The sequence below is a fragment of the Propithecus coquereli genome, unplaced genomic scaffold (assembly GCF_000956105.1).
Source record: "Propithecus coquereli isolate 6110/MARCELLA unplaced genomic scaffold, Pcoq_1.0 Scaffold143, whole genome shotgun sequence".
In the NCBI taxonomy this organism is placed as follows: Eukaryota; Metazoa; Chordata; class Mammalia; order Primates; family Indriidae; genus Propithecus; species Propithecus coquereli.
The window spans coordinates 167,189-181,579 of NW_012138636.1; the positions used below are offsets into that span (position 1 = coordinate 167,189).

Genomic DNA, 14,391 nt, shown 5'->3' on the forward strand with positions numbered 1-14,391 from the left:
CTCTCTGCTTATTATTCTCTCAACAGCAATAAGACAGAAATGATATCACTCAATTTGAGTGTTAATACATTTCCAAGATAATCTGAACAGCAAACGAATTAGAATCTTTAAACGCCACCTTCACCATTCTTCAGAAAACTGTTAGGAGGGCAAAAAGTCCGTAAAGCAAGGCACAGGGGTATGCGATCAGAAGCTGCTGTCCCTCCATGTCCAAGGCTGACATGAAGATCTTGGAAGCTGAGAGGCTGCACCAGCCAACGATGACCAGGGCTGACGCGGTTCCAAAGGTGCCCCTACAGCAAAGACAAAAGAGGTGATTGCCTTACACCAGGAGACAAAGAGATGATTGACTCACAGCTGCCTCTGAAATGTCCTTGGTACAATATTTATAACTACTTTCTCCATTTGTAAAATGAAGATGCTGAACCATATGGAAAAAAAAAGCCTCAGCTAGCTAGAAAACTCTGTAGTCAAATTCACCATGGAGGCTCAATGTTTTATACTTCAGTAAAACCTCAATGAGTAAAAACAGAAGAAACCACCAGCAGTCACTCTGATCTGTCAACATTCAAGTCCCAACTCCTGAAATTCCCTTATGTACTGTGTTTAGAGCCTTCTCTTCCTTATAGCTACAGATTTCCTTTCTCCTGCTGTCTTCAAAAATTGGCCCACAGGATAAGAAAGATGAATGGAGTTACATTCCAGTAGGGTGACTGGTCCCCGCTATGTACAGATCCATTTCTCAGGTTTTTGTCTGAGATACCAAAGCCCGACATGGCTCAAGTAGCAAACACATGAAATAAGAAAGGACACATATGTGGGGCCTCCCACCTCATTTCTGAATTTCTATTTCGTATGTGTATGTGTGGATGCTTTAGGATACTGGAACAGATTTGTTCCAATTGGTATCTTCAAACAGTAACTGCGGAGGCAATCAGTTCTTTAAGAAGGAATAGGCGAATAAGGTGGTTAAGTCTGGCCACCGTGGGAATAAAAAGCTAGGCAGGGGCACCTACAATAAAAAGTCAATTTCTTTGCTTATGTGCAAAACAGAATTCATTATGTAGAAAAATAAGACCTAAGAGCTAGGAGAGAACTCAGGAGATATCTAGTGCCCAGCTTTAAAGCACTGCGGGGACTTGCTCAGTAAAGTGGGCATCAGGTCAAGCTCTCCGAACTCCTAGCACGTTGCTGTTTTCACCAGCAAACTACACTGCCTCCCCTGGTCCTGGTTTGACTCTGAAGTTGGGAATTGTGTTTGCTATTTGTGAGAATGACAGAAATACCAACTTTTAATAATTTCACTGAAGTAAAACACGTGAAAATCTGCACAGTATAGCTTACAATGCCTTAGATTATCAGTAAACCAAAAATATTTTTAAAAGCATCCAATAAATACCATATTTGTTGGTTTAATTAATACCTATTAGGAACAGTTTCTAGAGTGATTTAATGTACATGTTTCTGTGAACAAAAATGTAAAATTATATCTGATTAAGTTGAATGATACAGTAGATTTCAATTTAATGTCTTAGGGGTCAGATAGTTTATTCCCCCTTTAATATTAATATAAAGTACCTCCAGATCATCCTTTATAATTTCAAAATGAAAAAGTCTGGACTTCTAATGATTCCTCAAATCTAAAAGTTTTAGTTTTTATTTTCTTACTATTTCTGACTACTCTGAAGTTATTTAAAATGCTCCAAATCTCAACTTTGCTGGAAACAATGTTTAAAATTTAGAATTTTTAAACCATAGATCATAATAGTATTCTTTTACAAAAGTGAAGTAGAAGTTATAGAACTGAACTCTGCATTAACATGCCAAACTTCTATACTGAATAACAGAGTGAATGGACCCGCTTACTAAAGAAAACAGCATATCAAAGGTGGGATTTTTCCATGGATAAGACTCAATAAATATACCTATATACCTATAACTCACATTATGTTTAGACATTCAAGGTATACATTTCCTGTCATATTCTTCTCTTTAAAGTGCTGAATACTTGCTGATAAAGGGTTTGCTCTAATTTATTCTTTAGGAATGTTATTTTAAAATGATACCACATTAAAACAAGAAAAGCATTTATAAGTCATTGTCAATAATGTTATAAAAAAGTTATTTGTGATTATATTGAACAAAAACATTAAGAGCTTTCCTTAAGATGTTTATCTTTGGCATTGGTAAATTCTTTATATAATATCCTCACCAATGTAACATTAATAATCTAAGACTTGCATTATTCAAGAAGAAAATGCAAACTATATCTCTTTGGATGTAGAAGAATGAACACTGATGCCAAATGTTTATTTTTCCAAGTGGGTTTGGTACATGGCAGTTGACAAAGGACTATGGAATCCCTTGCTTTCCTCACCAAAGTGGTAGTGAGAGGCATTTGCCCTGGGAAATTGCCCAACAGAAACTTGTATCTACTGTACCTTTCTTAATAGTTTTGAATTGCAAGTACTAACTGCCTAAGCGAGGGGAGAAAAAGAAAAAAAATGTGTTGACTGAACATATATGCTACTAAGTTCTCTAGCATTAATATCTTGAGCGTCCCTGGGAATTCTGCACTGCAAGGAGCCCAGCTGAGAAAGAACCGCTGCTTCTAGCCCGGAAGGCAGGAAGCCTGGGAGCAGAAGCAATTTGTCATGTTCACCAGACGCTTACTCTTCCAAAATCAAGCAAGTGCATTTTCTGTAGTTGTTATTTGACACATGACAATAGGTCACATTGAAAAATGTGCCTTAAAAAGCGCCAGTTTTAAAGATAACTTGGCTTAATTTATTTTTTAAATCATTGAAACAGGACTAGCACCTGAGCCAAACCTGACCTACTTTTCTGAATCTGTGTGCAACTTTTAATAGCCATTGTTTCCTTAATTCCACTACCAAAACGATGGGAAAGAGCTTAACTCTTGCACTGGGGTGGCAAGCCTTCACGCTGATCGTGCATGCAACGTCAGAACACACGGTCACTTACTGCAGGGAAAAGAAGATGGCGCAGCTGGACAGGATGACCATGGGCAGCAGGCAGTAACCCAGCACGCTGGCCACACAGCCACACGACACCCCGGAGGAGCTCATCAAGTTCAGCAAGGCATAAACCCCAAGGCAGCCGAGGGCACTCAGGCCGTACACATAACCAAACTGAGCTTTTCCTGCCTGGAACAACGTGAAGAAAACAGGTTGAACACACAGTAGACATCAAGAGGAAATCTGAACATCAACAAAGCAGACGGTATTTTAGAGTCAGCTTAACACTGCCCCCTATCTTTGTAGTACTATCCTCAGGAGACTGGAGGTCCTGGAAGAAAACACTGCCGGTGAAATGAATTCAGATCCTGAAAACGAATATCCCTGACTATACTTGGGATGGAACAAACATGCTACAGAAAAGATGAAATATTGCTAGGTTTGTATCATCGATTGTCTATTAGGAGTACAGGGCATAAGTAAAGCTATATTTTGTCCCCATATTTATTGAATAATTGAATGATCAAATAAGGAATGAAAAAACATCCAAGTTAGTCTTGGAGATTTACAAGGCATATTAGTAAAATTTGCAAACATCTATAGGATTTACTGTGTCGGGTCCTATTCTACGTGTCCTACGTATATTATTTAATCCACATAACAACCTTATGAGATAGAGACCATTATTATGCCAACTTCACACATGAGGAAACTGAGGGGCACACAGGTGAAGTAACTTGCCCAAAGTAATATGATGCTAAGCGGTGGAGATTGGCAGGGACTCGAGCAGTCTGGCTCTAAAATTCGGATCTTTAACATTAACAGGTGCACTAACAAGTCTTAAAATAATGGGATTTATTTAACCACATTTAACTCAGCACATCCCAAACTTATTTGACCACAGACTCCTTCTGTTCTTCATAATGCCTACTCCACGCTGACGGACAGCACCTTATGAAAAGCTGATTTATATAAACCAGCTGGTAATGAATCATAAAAGGGGTGTTGTTAAAGGAAGTTAGTAGTGTTCAGAGTACACCACTAAGCTTCTAAGGAGGATTCAGAAATAGCCATCCCTCCCAAGAAATTCATCCAGACAAAGTCACAACCTACTACAAATATTCATTCAACAGGAGATTTTTTTAATGTTTGCTACCTGAGAATGCCAAAGCTCCCGTAAATAATGCATTTATTTTTTGTCTTTACATTAAGTCGATTGTAACTTCTGGATAGAGGTTGAATAGGCTGACTCTGGTTTTCAGGGGAATTATGCAAAAGCAATGAAGGATCTGATAAATTGATTCATTAGAGAGAGCTTTTCAGCTGTCGTTTTTCCTTTTCCGTGGTGGGTATCCATGAAGTTCTCTTTAAATCTTTTATATTCTTATACCTATTTGAGGAAATAATGCTAGTTATGGGCATGCCATCAGTTATGCACTGCCCTATTGGGTAGGTTTCCTCTGCTAGGAAAATAGTGACAATTTCAAATTACTTTTATGTATTACAGAGACATTCTACTTAATGTTTTACTTGGATGGGATAATTCTAAGATAGAGCTCGTTGTAATGTTGTAGGACAATTTCCTTACACCCAAAGGACACATAACTGTATCTTTCTGGCCCTAAAAGGCAGTTTTATAAATGGAGTATGGCAAATAGGGGGTGGATGAAACTAATTTGGTACTAATAGTAAAATTGTGCCTTTCCTGCTAAATTACAGGCCTCTCTCTTCATGGCTTCCTCTTGCCAGTTTGTCCAATTTAAGTTGTAATTTTATTTGACCTGCATCACTGCTATTTTAAAAATTTGTTTCAAAGTCTAACGAGAGCTTATAATTGAAATAGAAATAAACGTTCCATTTTTTTAACCTCAAAAGTTTTCAGCCCTCCCTAATTACCACATATTAATTTAAAATACTTAGTATTCTTCTGATTATGCTTTTTCATATTGGTCATGGATATTGTTTTTCCAGATCACATCCTTAGACCTACCAGAAAAGTTACATGGAGCAATTGCTTTAAACCACTTCTATTCTTTATTTTTATTTTATTTTTTAAAAATTTTTTATTTATTTTTTTAATTCAGGATATTATGGGGGTACAAACATTTTGCATTTTGGTTACATGAAATGTGTTTGCCTCACCCAAGCCAGGGCTGCAAGCATGTCCTTCCCCCATACAATGCACCCCGTTTCTATTAGCTGTGGGTTTACCCCCCAACCCCCTCCACCCCCCACGCCCTCTACCTGACCGGCACCCAGTGAGTATTACTACCATGTGAGCACCTTAGTGTTGATCAGTTAGTACCAATTTGATGGTGAGTACATGTGGTGCTTGTTTTTCCATCCTTGTGATACCTCACTTCCAAGGATGGGCTCAATCTCTATCCAGGATAATATAAGAGGTGCTAGATCTTGGTGTCAGGGCTGAAAATAATTTTGGGGGAAAGAATGAGTAAAACTAAAGCTTGTGTTAAGTGTTTGAAGCTGTTTTCTTTGGTTTGTCTTCTTCAACCTGAAGAAAGCCCACTAAAAAGTATCGGGTCTTTACATCAACATAAATTATAAAAATGATAAGTATATGATTATGAATGTTACGTATCTGGAGATAGTGAACAGATTTGGATATTGGTTCTGGATTTAGTTTTGCTTTCTCTAGTATAATTCCTGTATCAGCCTATAAAATCACACTTTATATTTTAATTCTAGATATCCAGGGCAGAGTTAACCTAGCATCAAATGAATTCTGAGTTAAATCTTACTTCAATTAATATCCAGTTGGAGTTTTTTTTTTGGAGGGGGATCCTTATTGATCTATGTTTATCATAAATCAATTCTAAAGTTACCACATCTAATGGTAAAATCCAAGTGAAATTGTTTACATAAAAAGATTCAGAAAATTGGTATTTTCACACATTCTCCATAATTTTAGAACTCAAAGGAACCATAAGAATCACTCAAATAAACTCCTTTCGTCTTGAAGAAGATAAAATGAGGGCCTATAAATATGAAACCAAACATTCAAGATCACAGCCAGTGGAAAAGTTAGGGTAGATCCAATTTTCTCACTTCCACTTAAGAATTTTTTTGCCTATAATGTTTTGCATTTAAAACATAAGAGAGGACATTTAAATAATTCCAACTAACATTATACATCAAAGAGAGATTTTAGTGGGATTAATGCTATCCTTTAAGGAATGCCAACTGTAATATTTTTCTACAGAAAAGCAACTGTTCTATTACAAATGACTTGAAAAAGAAAGATGAGTTAATATATTAAATTGATTGTTTCTGACTATTTGATTAATTGACATGGCCTTACTTAGCAGCTTAATCTAAGATTATCAAATTACTGCGGCAAAGACAGAAGAAGGGAGGTTAGAGACTAAATTAAAACTCCAGTCGATACAGTATTTGATTTACAGAGTATTTACATTTGCTGTAGTACAAAGAAATAAGATGTTATCATTAAATACTTTTGTAGAGGATATATATGATGTGATTATTGGACACAGTACCATACAGAAACTAGACTGCTATCAGTATTTTGATTGATAATATATAATTAATAAATGAAAAGTGAAACTTATTTAGTTGCAAATGCATTTTATAACTACTTTTAAAAATGATAGCTACATTAAGGGAAAATTATTTTTATGGCAAGTGTATAGTGGGGGAAGAGGGTTAAATAGTTATTTTAAATTATTTTAAAAGTTCCTAGAATCTTTAATTTCCTAAATTATTTCCCCTGCCGAGTTTAGCTCTTTGTGCCTTAATGAAACTATACTTTTCAGACTGAATTGACCATTTCCATCTTGTTTTTAATGTATTACTATTCCCTCCTCATTGTAAAATCCGAGACCTTTTCTCCTTTATTTTTCTCTTCTTCCTTTTTGTTTAAGCTATGAGTTAGAATGTTTTCTAAACTTGACTTAGGTGGAAACACGTTTTTTTGTTGTTTTTTTTTTTACCTTTTGGTGACTCTTAATATCATTGCTTCCAGGTGAAAAGAATGAAAGGGGCCCATACAGAAGGTATATGGTGAAGTTAGGGAAAAAATGCCTTCATAAAATGCAGAAAACTAAAACTATACAGGAAATATATAGATTGAGTAAACAAATCATAGGTTATCATTGCAAATTGTTTTATTCATAAATAATGTGTTAATTTATTCATAAACAATTCATAATTTATTCAGAAACAAGGAGACTCATCTCCTGCTTCGCAAGATATTAGAAATACTCTTGGGATATACCGCAGCAAAGAAAACGATGACCAAATTGGAAGAGAGGTGACTTGTTCAGTGTCTCAACAGAAATCTCACAGAAATCAAGAAATCAAATTTAGGTCTTATAGTTCCCAAATCCATGTTTTCCTTCAACTATTCCAGCCTGACAGTCTTTTCTTAATAACAATAAAGACATAAATGATCTCTTGCTTTGGGGAAAATTTGACTTGGTGGTTTGATTTTTGAAATTCTGTTTAAATTAATATTTTTATTTGTTGTAATACATGATAGCAGCTTCTTTTTGTCCCTATGGTTTGATTAAATATGCTCTCTCACTTAAAAAGTTGAGTCATGCATTAAACCATTTTCACTACATAAAGCAACATGCTTTCTTCTGTATTTACAAAACGACAAGCGTTAAAATCTGGTGCCTGCTGTCGCACTTACCAGAAGCAGGGTGGCTCCCAGAGCGACGCAAAACAGGACGGGACCAGTGAGGTCCGTTTCGTTCATAATGCTGCCATCTGCTGGTTTCATTGGGTTTAACACCGTCAAGGTTTTTTGCCATATGTGATCAAAATTGATTCCAAGTTCTGCAAAAAGAAAAATAGAGTAATATAAACATAGAAAAATATAAATGTTATATTCTTTAATTAAAGGTTAATATATTTCAATACTGTACTTAGAATTTTAATCTGATTGTCCTATTATGCCTTCTAAAGTTTTATGTTCTATCTTACATAGAATCTAAATTTCTGTAATATATACTAATCCTTAAAAAACAAACTAAAAGTTTTTATTGCCAAACAATGAAACAAACTAAATATTTTAGAGAAATAGTCCATAAAAGAAAAAGTTTCCTGATTTATGTAGCAAATGCACGCTTAAAATCTAGTTAAAAATTGGGAAATTGATGATACGCAAAGATAAAATTGTAGCTAATAGACCAAAAGCCTCATCCTATCACCCATTTAGATATTTCCTCTTTCCATATTTTCAACTGCTAACACTTCTGAAATCTTGTCATATCAACTATGGCATAATTTTTCAATTAGTAGTACTATCTAAACTAATGATACTTAATCCAAGTCTTGGATTTTACTACCACTATGCCTAATGAGAAGAGCAATTTTATGCTAAATGCCTGAAACCTCACTGAGGAGAAAAGGGGAGGGCTCTTTTTGCACATAAAAATAATCATAAAGTAATCATAATGTGCACTTAAACTTTTATAAGGTCAAGGCACTATGAGATTGAGTCTGTATATTCCAAGATTAAATTATTGAGACAAGTTAAACTTTCCCTTTTATAAGTGGTAGTGTTAGAATAAAATATTCACAATCAGTGCGGCTCGGTGTCCAAGAGTCCAAAGTCCTGTAGAAATTTCTAATGTTTTTCCTCCTATACTTATTTTCCAAAGAATTCTGCCTGCCACCTCACAGACCCCTCTGCTAGATTGTGTTCTTCTTATAATATTTTTATAAAGAAAAACACTCAGGCATTTGACATCCACTGAACATGGAAATAACTATCGACACCATATTGGTTTCTTTTCTCACCACTTCTATAAACTAAGAGGTATCTTGGGTAGAAAAAGAGAACATTCAAAGAGAAGAGTGTAACTTAACTAGCAATCAAACTGATTACTCTCCTTCTATCATTTTTAAACTTCAATACAGGCGAGGTGGAAGCTAGGAAGAACCGAAGCTAAACTACTGTAAGTACAAATATTTTAACTAAAAAGAACTACCATTTACTAAGTGTTTACTGTGGGCTCTACAAGATTGACATGCATTGGTCTCAAACACACACGATGAAGCTAGTACTGTTCATTTATTCCTGTTTTTATGCATCAGGTGATTGAGTTTTGAGAGGTTAAATAACTTGTCCAAAGTCACAGAGCTAGTAATTGAAAATCTAGGTTTCAACATTGGACAATCTGACTCCAGACTGCATGCTTTTAATCATGGAGTTCTGGTTTGGTCAATGTGCATCTAATCCATCTAATCTCATAATAGTTGTATTTTTTTAAATAAGCCCAATTCTCCCATGTGAAGTACTATCTTCTTAAGTTTATTTATATGTGGCATTCAGCTTCCCTTGCAAGGATTTAGCAACCCTCTTTGGTCAGCTACAAGGCAGAGCTAAACTTCTTTTACAGCAGCCCGTACCACTTAAATATCTTGCATGCCTGACATTCTGTGCACAGAATACAAGATGCACTTTTAATGACTCCCGTGACACAGAGGGGCCTTGCTCTAAAACCCCAGAGATTTTCAAAGAGTCATCTAGGCACTGGTCTGAACTAAGATAGAAAGAGTAGTTTACTCATTTCATGCCCAGGATGAAATTTGCTATTCCAAGCTTGCAAAGAAAAAAAAATGACCAGTTAAATTAATTGTAAGCAAATAATTTACATTTCAACTTCCATGTTTCATGCTTTATTTTCATAGTGTGTTTGTATATTTCTTAATGAACATACCCTTTGCAGAATATGAGCAGGTCACCAAGCTTAAAATAAGGTTAGGATGCTTAATATAATTTTTCAAATAGCATAAGAAATTAACAATTGAGAAATGCTGTATTTTAAATTCATTTCACCTGAAGCTTATGTTGTTTTCAAGCTTTATTTTCAATTTTGGCATTAACGCTAACAATATATTTTCAGCATTTACCACAATAAAGTGGTCTTTAATTCCAAAAGCCTTTTTCCTCAAAAAGCATAATTATTTCTGAAAAAGACTCAGATGAAAAATGCTTTATGCGGCATCATTACTGATTCTAACCATTTATTTGATGGCATAATTAACTTCTGCACATGTTTCAACATTGAGTCATGAAGCAATAAATGAGCATAAGACCTACTAAATATTTTCATAAAAAAAAGATTTTATGTGCTTTCTTCTAAAATATCACTCCATAATATTTTGGCTTTGAATTTATTACAAAGTATGTGAATGAGATTGTGAGTATTTATTAATTGTAGATCCTAATATAACATCATATTATACCAAATAAAAGAAGATGAAACTGCTGTGAAATTTGAATGCAAAATTTATTGTTTTGCTGTCATCTAGTGGTAGTAAAGTCATAATATATATGCTATAAAAATGAATTAAAATCTTTATTTTCTATGTAAATTGTGGCATTTGGCTTTTCATATGTAAACATCAGGCTATGCTACAAATACAAAATGCCAAATATCAGTAATTTTTTCTGGTCTGACAGACTTGAATTGACTATTATTTTTGAAGATGCATTCATTAACATATTGACTGTATATTATCAAATACAAAGGTTATTATTCTTACATAAAACCAAATAAGCATTTTAGATGACAAAGCACTTAAGGAATAAATTAGCACATTTCTAAAATAACATACTTTTGTGCAAGAAATCTTCATTATTATAGCTTCATAATGTTATAGGCCATTTTGATGTGTGCTCAATAAAGACTAGCAAATGCTATTTATTACCTTATCATAGAAATCCTGACTATATCTGTTTCATATCTTTAGACAGATGAGGCTTGAGGCTTTCACAAATCACCCAGCCTGAACAACACATTGGATCAAAAGTCTAGATATTCCATAGATTCCAAATGCAAAATTATATCAGGTTCTCTCTCTTAATACTATATATTTGGTATAGGTGATCACAAAGAGAAAAAAGATCTAGAATATTTTCTCTAAGTTGTATAAAGTGTGAAGGAAAATCTGGTGTTTATTTTCTATCAAATTTAAGGAGACATTAGAGGAGGATGCATGGAGTGTAGCATACGGCAATAGAGACATTTCTTTTAAGTAGAAATGTTTCAGGAAAAAAATGGTTAACCAGTAAAGAAAAAATTAAAGTTAAATCCTTACCTCACATATTAAGCTAAAAACAACTCTCAAATCAAAAATTTAAATATAAAACAAAAAAATGTTAAAAATTTGAAAATCTATAAAGGGATATAAATAGTGTTGAGAGCTGGAGAAAGAGATGCTAAACAAAAGAGCAACTGGAGAGAAGAAAAGTTACCAAGAAAAATATTCTGGATCTAAAACAAAAGTATTAAATTTTTTATATGCCCCCCCAAAGACCTATAAACAAATTAGATGGCAAACCCATGCTAGGAAAAAAAATATTTGAAATACATATTCCAGATAATAAATATTTTTACTACATAAATGTCTCTAAAAATAAACAAGAAAACTGTTTAGATTCCAATAGAGAATCTGACCCAAAAAACATGAAAAGTAGGAAGAAATAAAAATATTCGATAAACACATGACAAAAGGTCAAACTTTTCCAGTAACCAAGAAATAAAAATTATTCCTTTTTTAAAAAAAAATATTGACAAAGACATCTCATATTCTGTAAGGGTACAGTGGAACACCGATTTCAGAGATTGGTTTGACGGTGTAAGTACCTTTTGACCCAGTAATCCCACTGTTGCAGATAAATCCTGGAGACCTCTCTCCAGGTGACAGGTTGTTGGCTATGATGTTCACCAAAGCATTACGTATTATAAGGAACATCATTAAGGTGTGTTTAAATTAAAGTTCTTTTATGTGATAGAATATTGTGAAGCCATTATAAGTCGTGTTTTCAAATAAGATTTAATGACTTTAAAGAATGCATGCCTAGAACTTTCTATGATACAAGGTAACTGAAAAGAATAAATATCTTTGTAACCATAATATGATCCTATTTTCATTTTTAAGTACTCATAAATACATATACATTCATTGAAAAATAGTATTTCATTTTTAAGTATGTATGTGTGTGTGTATATATATATATACATATATATATACACACATAATATACATATACCTTTGTAGGAAAAGAGAATAAAGGCTCAAGGAAATACATCAAATTGTTAATAGTAGTCATGTTTTGGAGACAAGATTTGAAGTGATTTTTATATTTTTACTCATATGCTTCTATATTTTCCAAATTCTATACTGAATACAATCAGACAATTGATAGTTTATTTATTTATTTTTTAAACAGAGATGTTGGTGGAGTCAAGAAAAATTTTTAACAAGAATAGCTTATAACTTTCAGGTGTTTATTAATTGCAGAAGCAAAATAGAATGAACTGGTTAAATATAATTGATCCAAAAACTTAACTGGCTTTTAAAGAGCCAGTAGATCTATTATATAATTTTCTGTACTATTTTGAATTGTTTTAATCTTAAACATCTTAACATTCTCAAGGCAAAGAAAGAAGAATCTTTCAATTCCAGGTGGCTGGCTGTGTTCATATCAGGCAAACAATGATCTTTGGATATAAAATACTGGTAATTTTAATCTATTCCTTTTCTCTTGACTACATATCAAAGACTTGGAGTAGTCAACCAGTGAATGTTTCTGCTTGGCTCTCAATTTTAAATCCCTTGAGTTTTAGTTTTTTAGCACCTAGGCTGCTAGCATCATGTTGACATTCGTTAAGAGCGAAAGCAGCAGATATGGAGTGTGTGTGTGTGTGTGTGTGTGTGTGTGTGTGTGTGTGTGTGTATAAAATCAATGCATGGAACATCTCTGAAATCCCCTAAGGACCTTCAGCTCCGAGAGTCTCTGGGTTCCCTTCCCACTAGCAGTGTTATTTACTGCAATCATATTCTTCTCCACCTACCTATGCCAAGCTGAGATGAGAGAGCTCATATGAATCAGGGAAGTAAAAAAATGGCTTATCTCCATGTCAACAACAACAACAAAAATATTAATTTGAGAAGCTATCCCCTTTTCTCCCAGGCAAGCATAGCAGAAAATAAAATATGCTGTTTTGAAGGGCTTCATTAATTGGGGTGGGAAGGGTGCTTTGATATAACCACTCTGCCAAAAGATGTCTTTGCTGTCGTCCAAACATGGCCAGGGTGTCCAAATTTAAGAAACAGTGAAGAAAACATTTCATAACTGCAGAAATATCACAGCAAGAGCACAAATCTACTTCCAATTTCCTTACACAAACATGCAACAAACTTCCAACAGTTTAAGTGCCTTGGTTTAGCAAACTGTTGTTATATGGGAAATAATCATGCATGAAACACTGTACACAACATACTGACAGTGCACATTAAGTGCTAATTATTGCTATTATTCTTTGAGCTGTACACACATTAATAACACTTCCTTAACTTATCTTCTAGCAAAGGAGGCTCTTCATCAAAACTGCCAATGTAAGAAGATTGTGCATAATAATCCGAGTTGGAGGCTGGCTGAAAAAATTGTCCTGCATAATCTGGTGGCATGAGCATTTCTGATGGAACAAAAGAGGCAGGCTGAGGCTGCTCATCCACTTGTTGTCTAGAAAAAGAAAAATACTCATATTTACACATCTAAGAAAAAATATCATAACAAATCGGGTAAGAAAACTAAAATTTCTCTTTCATGAATTCGCCTAGTTTTATGAATATTTACCCATGAAAGAAATAACTTGTTCCAAATGTACCTTTAGTCCAAAAGAGTTAAATAACTGGTCATAGGAAGACTTCTAGAAAATGATCCATACCTCATGTTTTCTCTATTAACACTCTACAAGGTAAAATGTATTCTTAATCCCATTTTACAGAAAGAGAAACAGAGGTTCATAGAGACTAAATGACTTGCCCAGTATCCCGCAGGTGCGGGACTCTGGCTGAGGTTTTCTGAGCAGTGCTCTGCTCCCCTCACACACTGCCTTTTCACTGACCGTCATGTCCCTGTAAGTCTGTGGAAGCAGCAAGTAAAAATCATAATTTTAATAGTATGGTCAATTCATAGGAAAAAATAAATACATAAACTAACTGCGAATGAGTCTGTAAAGAAATAATCCATTTTCCAGTTCTGGCCATTCCCAGACAATTATTGCCAATTGAACTACCTTTTGTGTCTAGCTAAATGTGTTCTATAGCTGGTTTTGGAGTCCCCTCTTTTGAAATGAGAAATTTAGTTTTGCCAAAATATGATGTTTCAATACATCCTTGACCGTGTTTTTGTTTTTTATTTTACCATTTGTATGAGTAAGTTGGACAACAACAATCTTTGTAAATAACTTCTTGTTAGAGCTACAGAAAGGAAGGGAAAAGGGAGAGTGTGTGAGGTTATTTGTTCATTTTAAATTGTTTTTACCTGAAAGAAGGGGAAGAAACGTAAAGAGTTGTCCATTAACATGTTTAGGTTTCTTTCATCAAAGTCTGTGGGACTAAGCTAAATATA

At 34.3% G+C, this 14,391-nt stretch overlaps 1 protein-coding gene across 1 annotated transcript; it reads right to left on the reverse strand.

Annotated features, from left to right (window-relative positions):
* Nucleotides 1-130: 130 nt before the first annotated feature.
* Nucleotides 131-13,710, reverse strand: YIPF7 (Yip1 domain family, member 7). The gene is given in 5 exon segments (XM_012639885.1): nucleotides 131-293; nucleotides 2,986-3,167; nucleotides 7,651-7,796; nucleotides 13,322-13,500; nucleotides 13,706-13,710. Coding segments are annotated over 5 exon segments (675 nt in total).
* Between the last annotated feature and the right edge of the window lie 681 nt (nucleotides 13,711-14,391).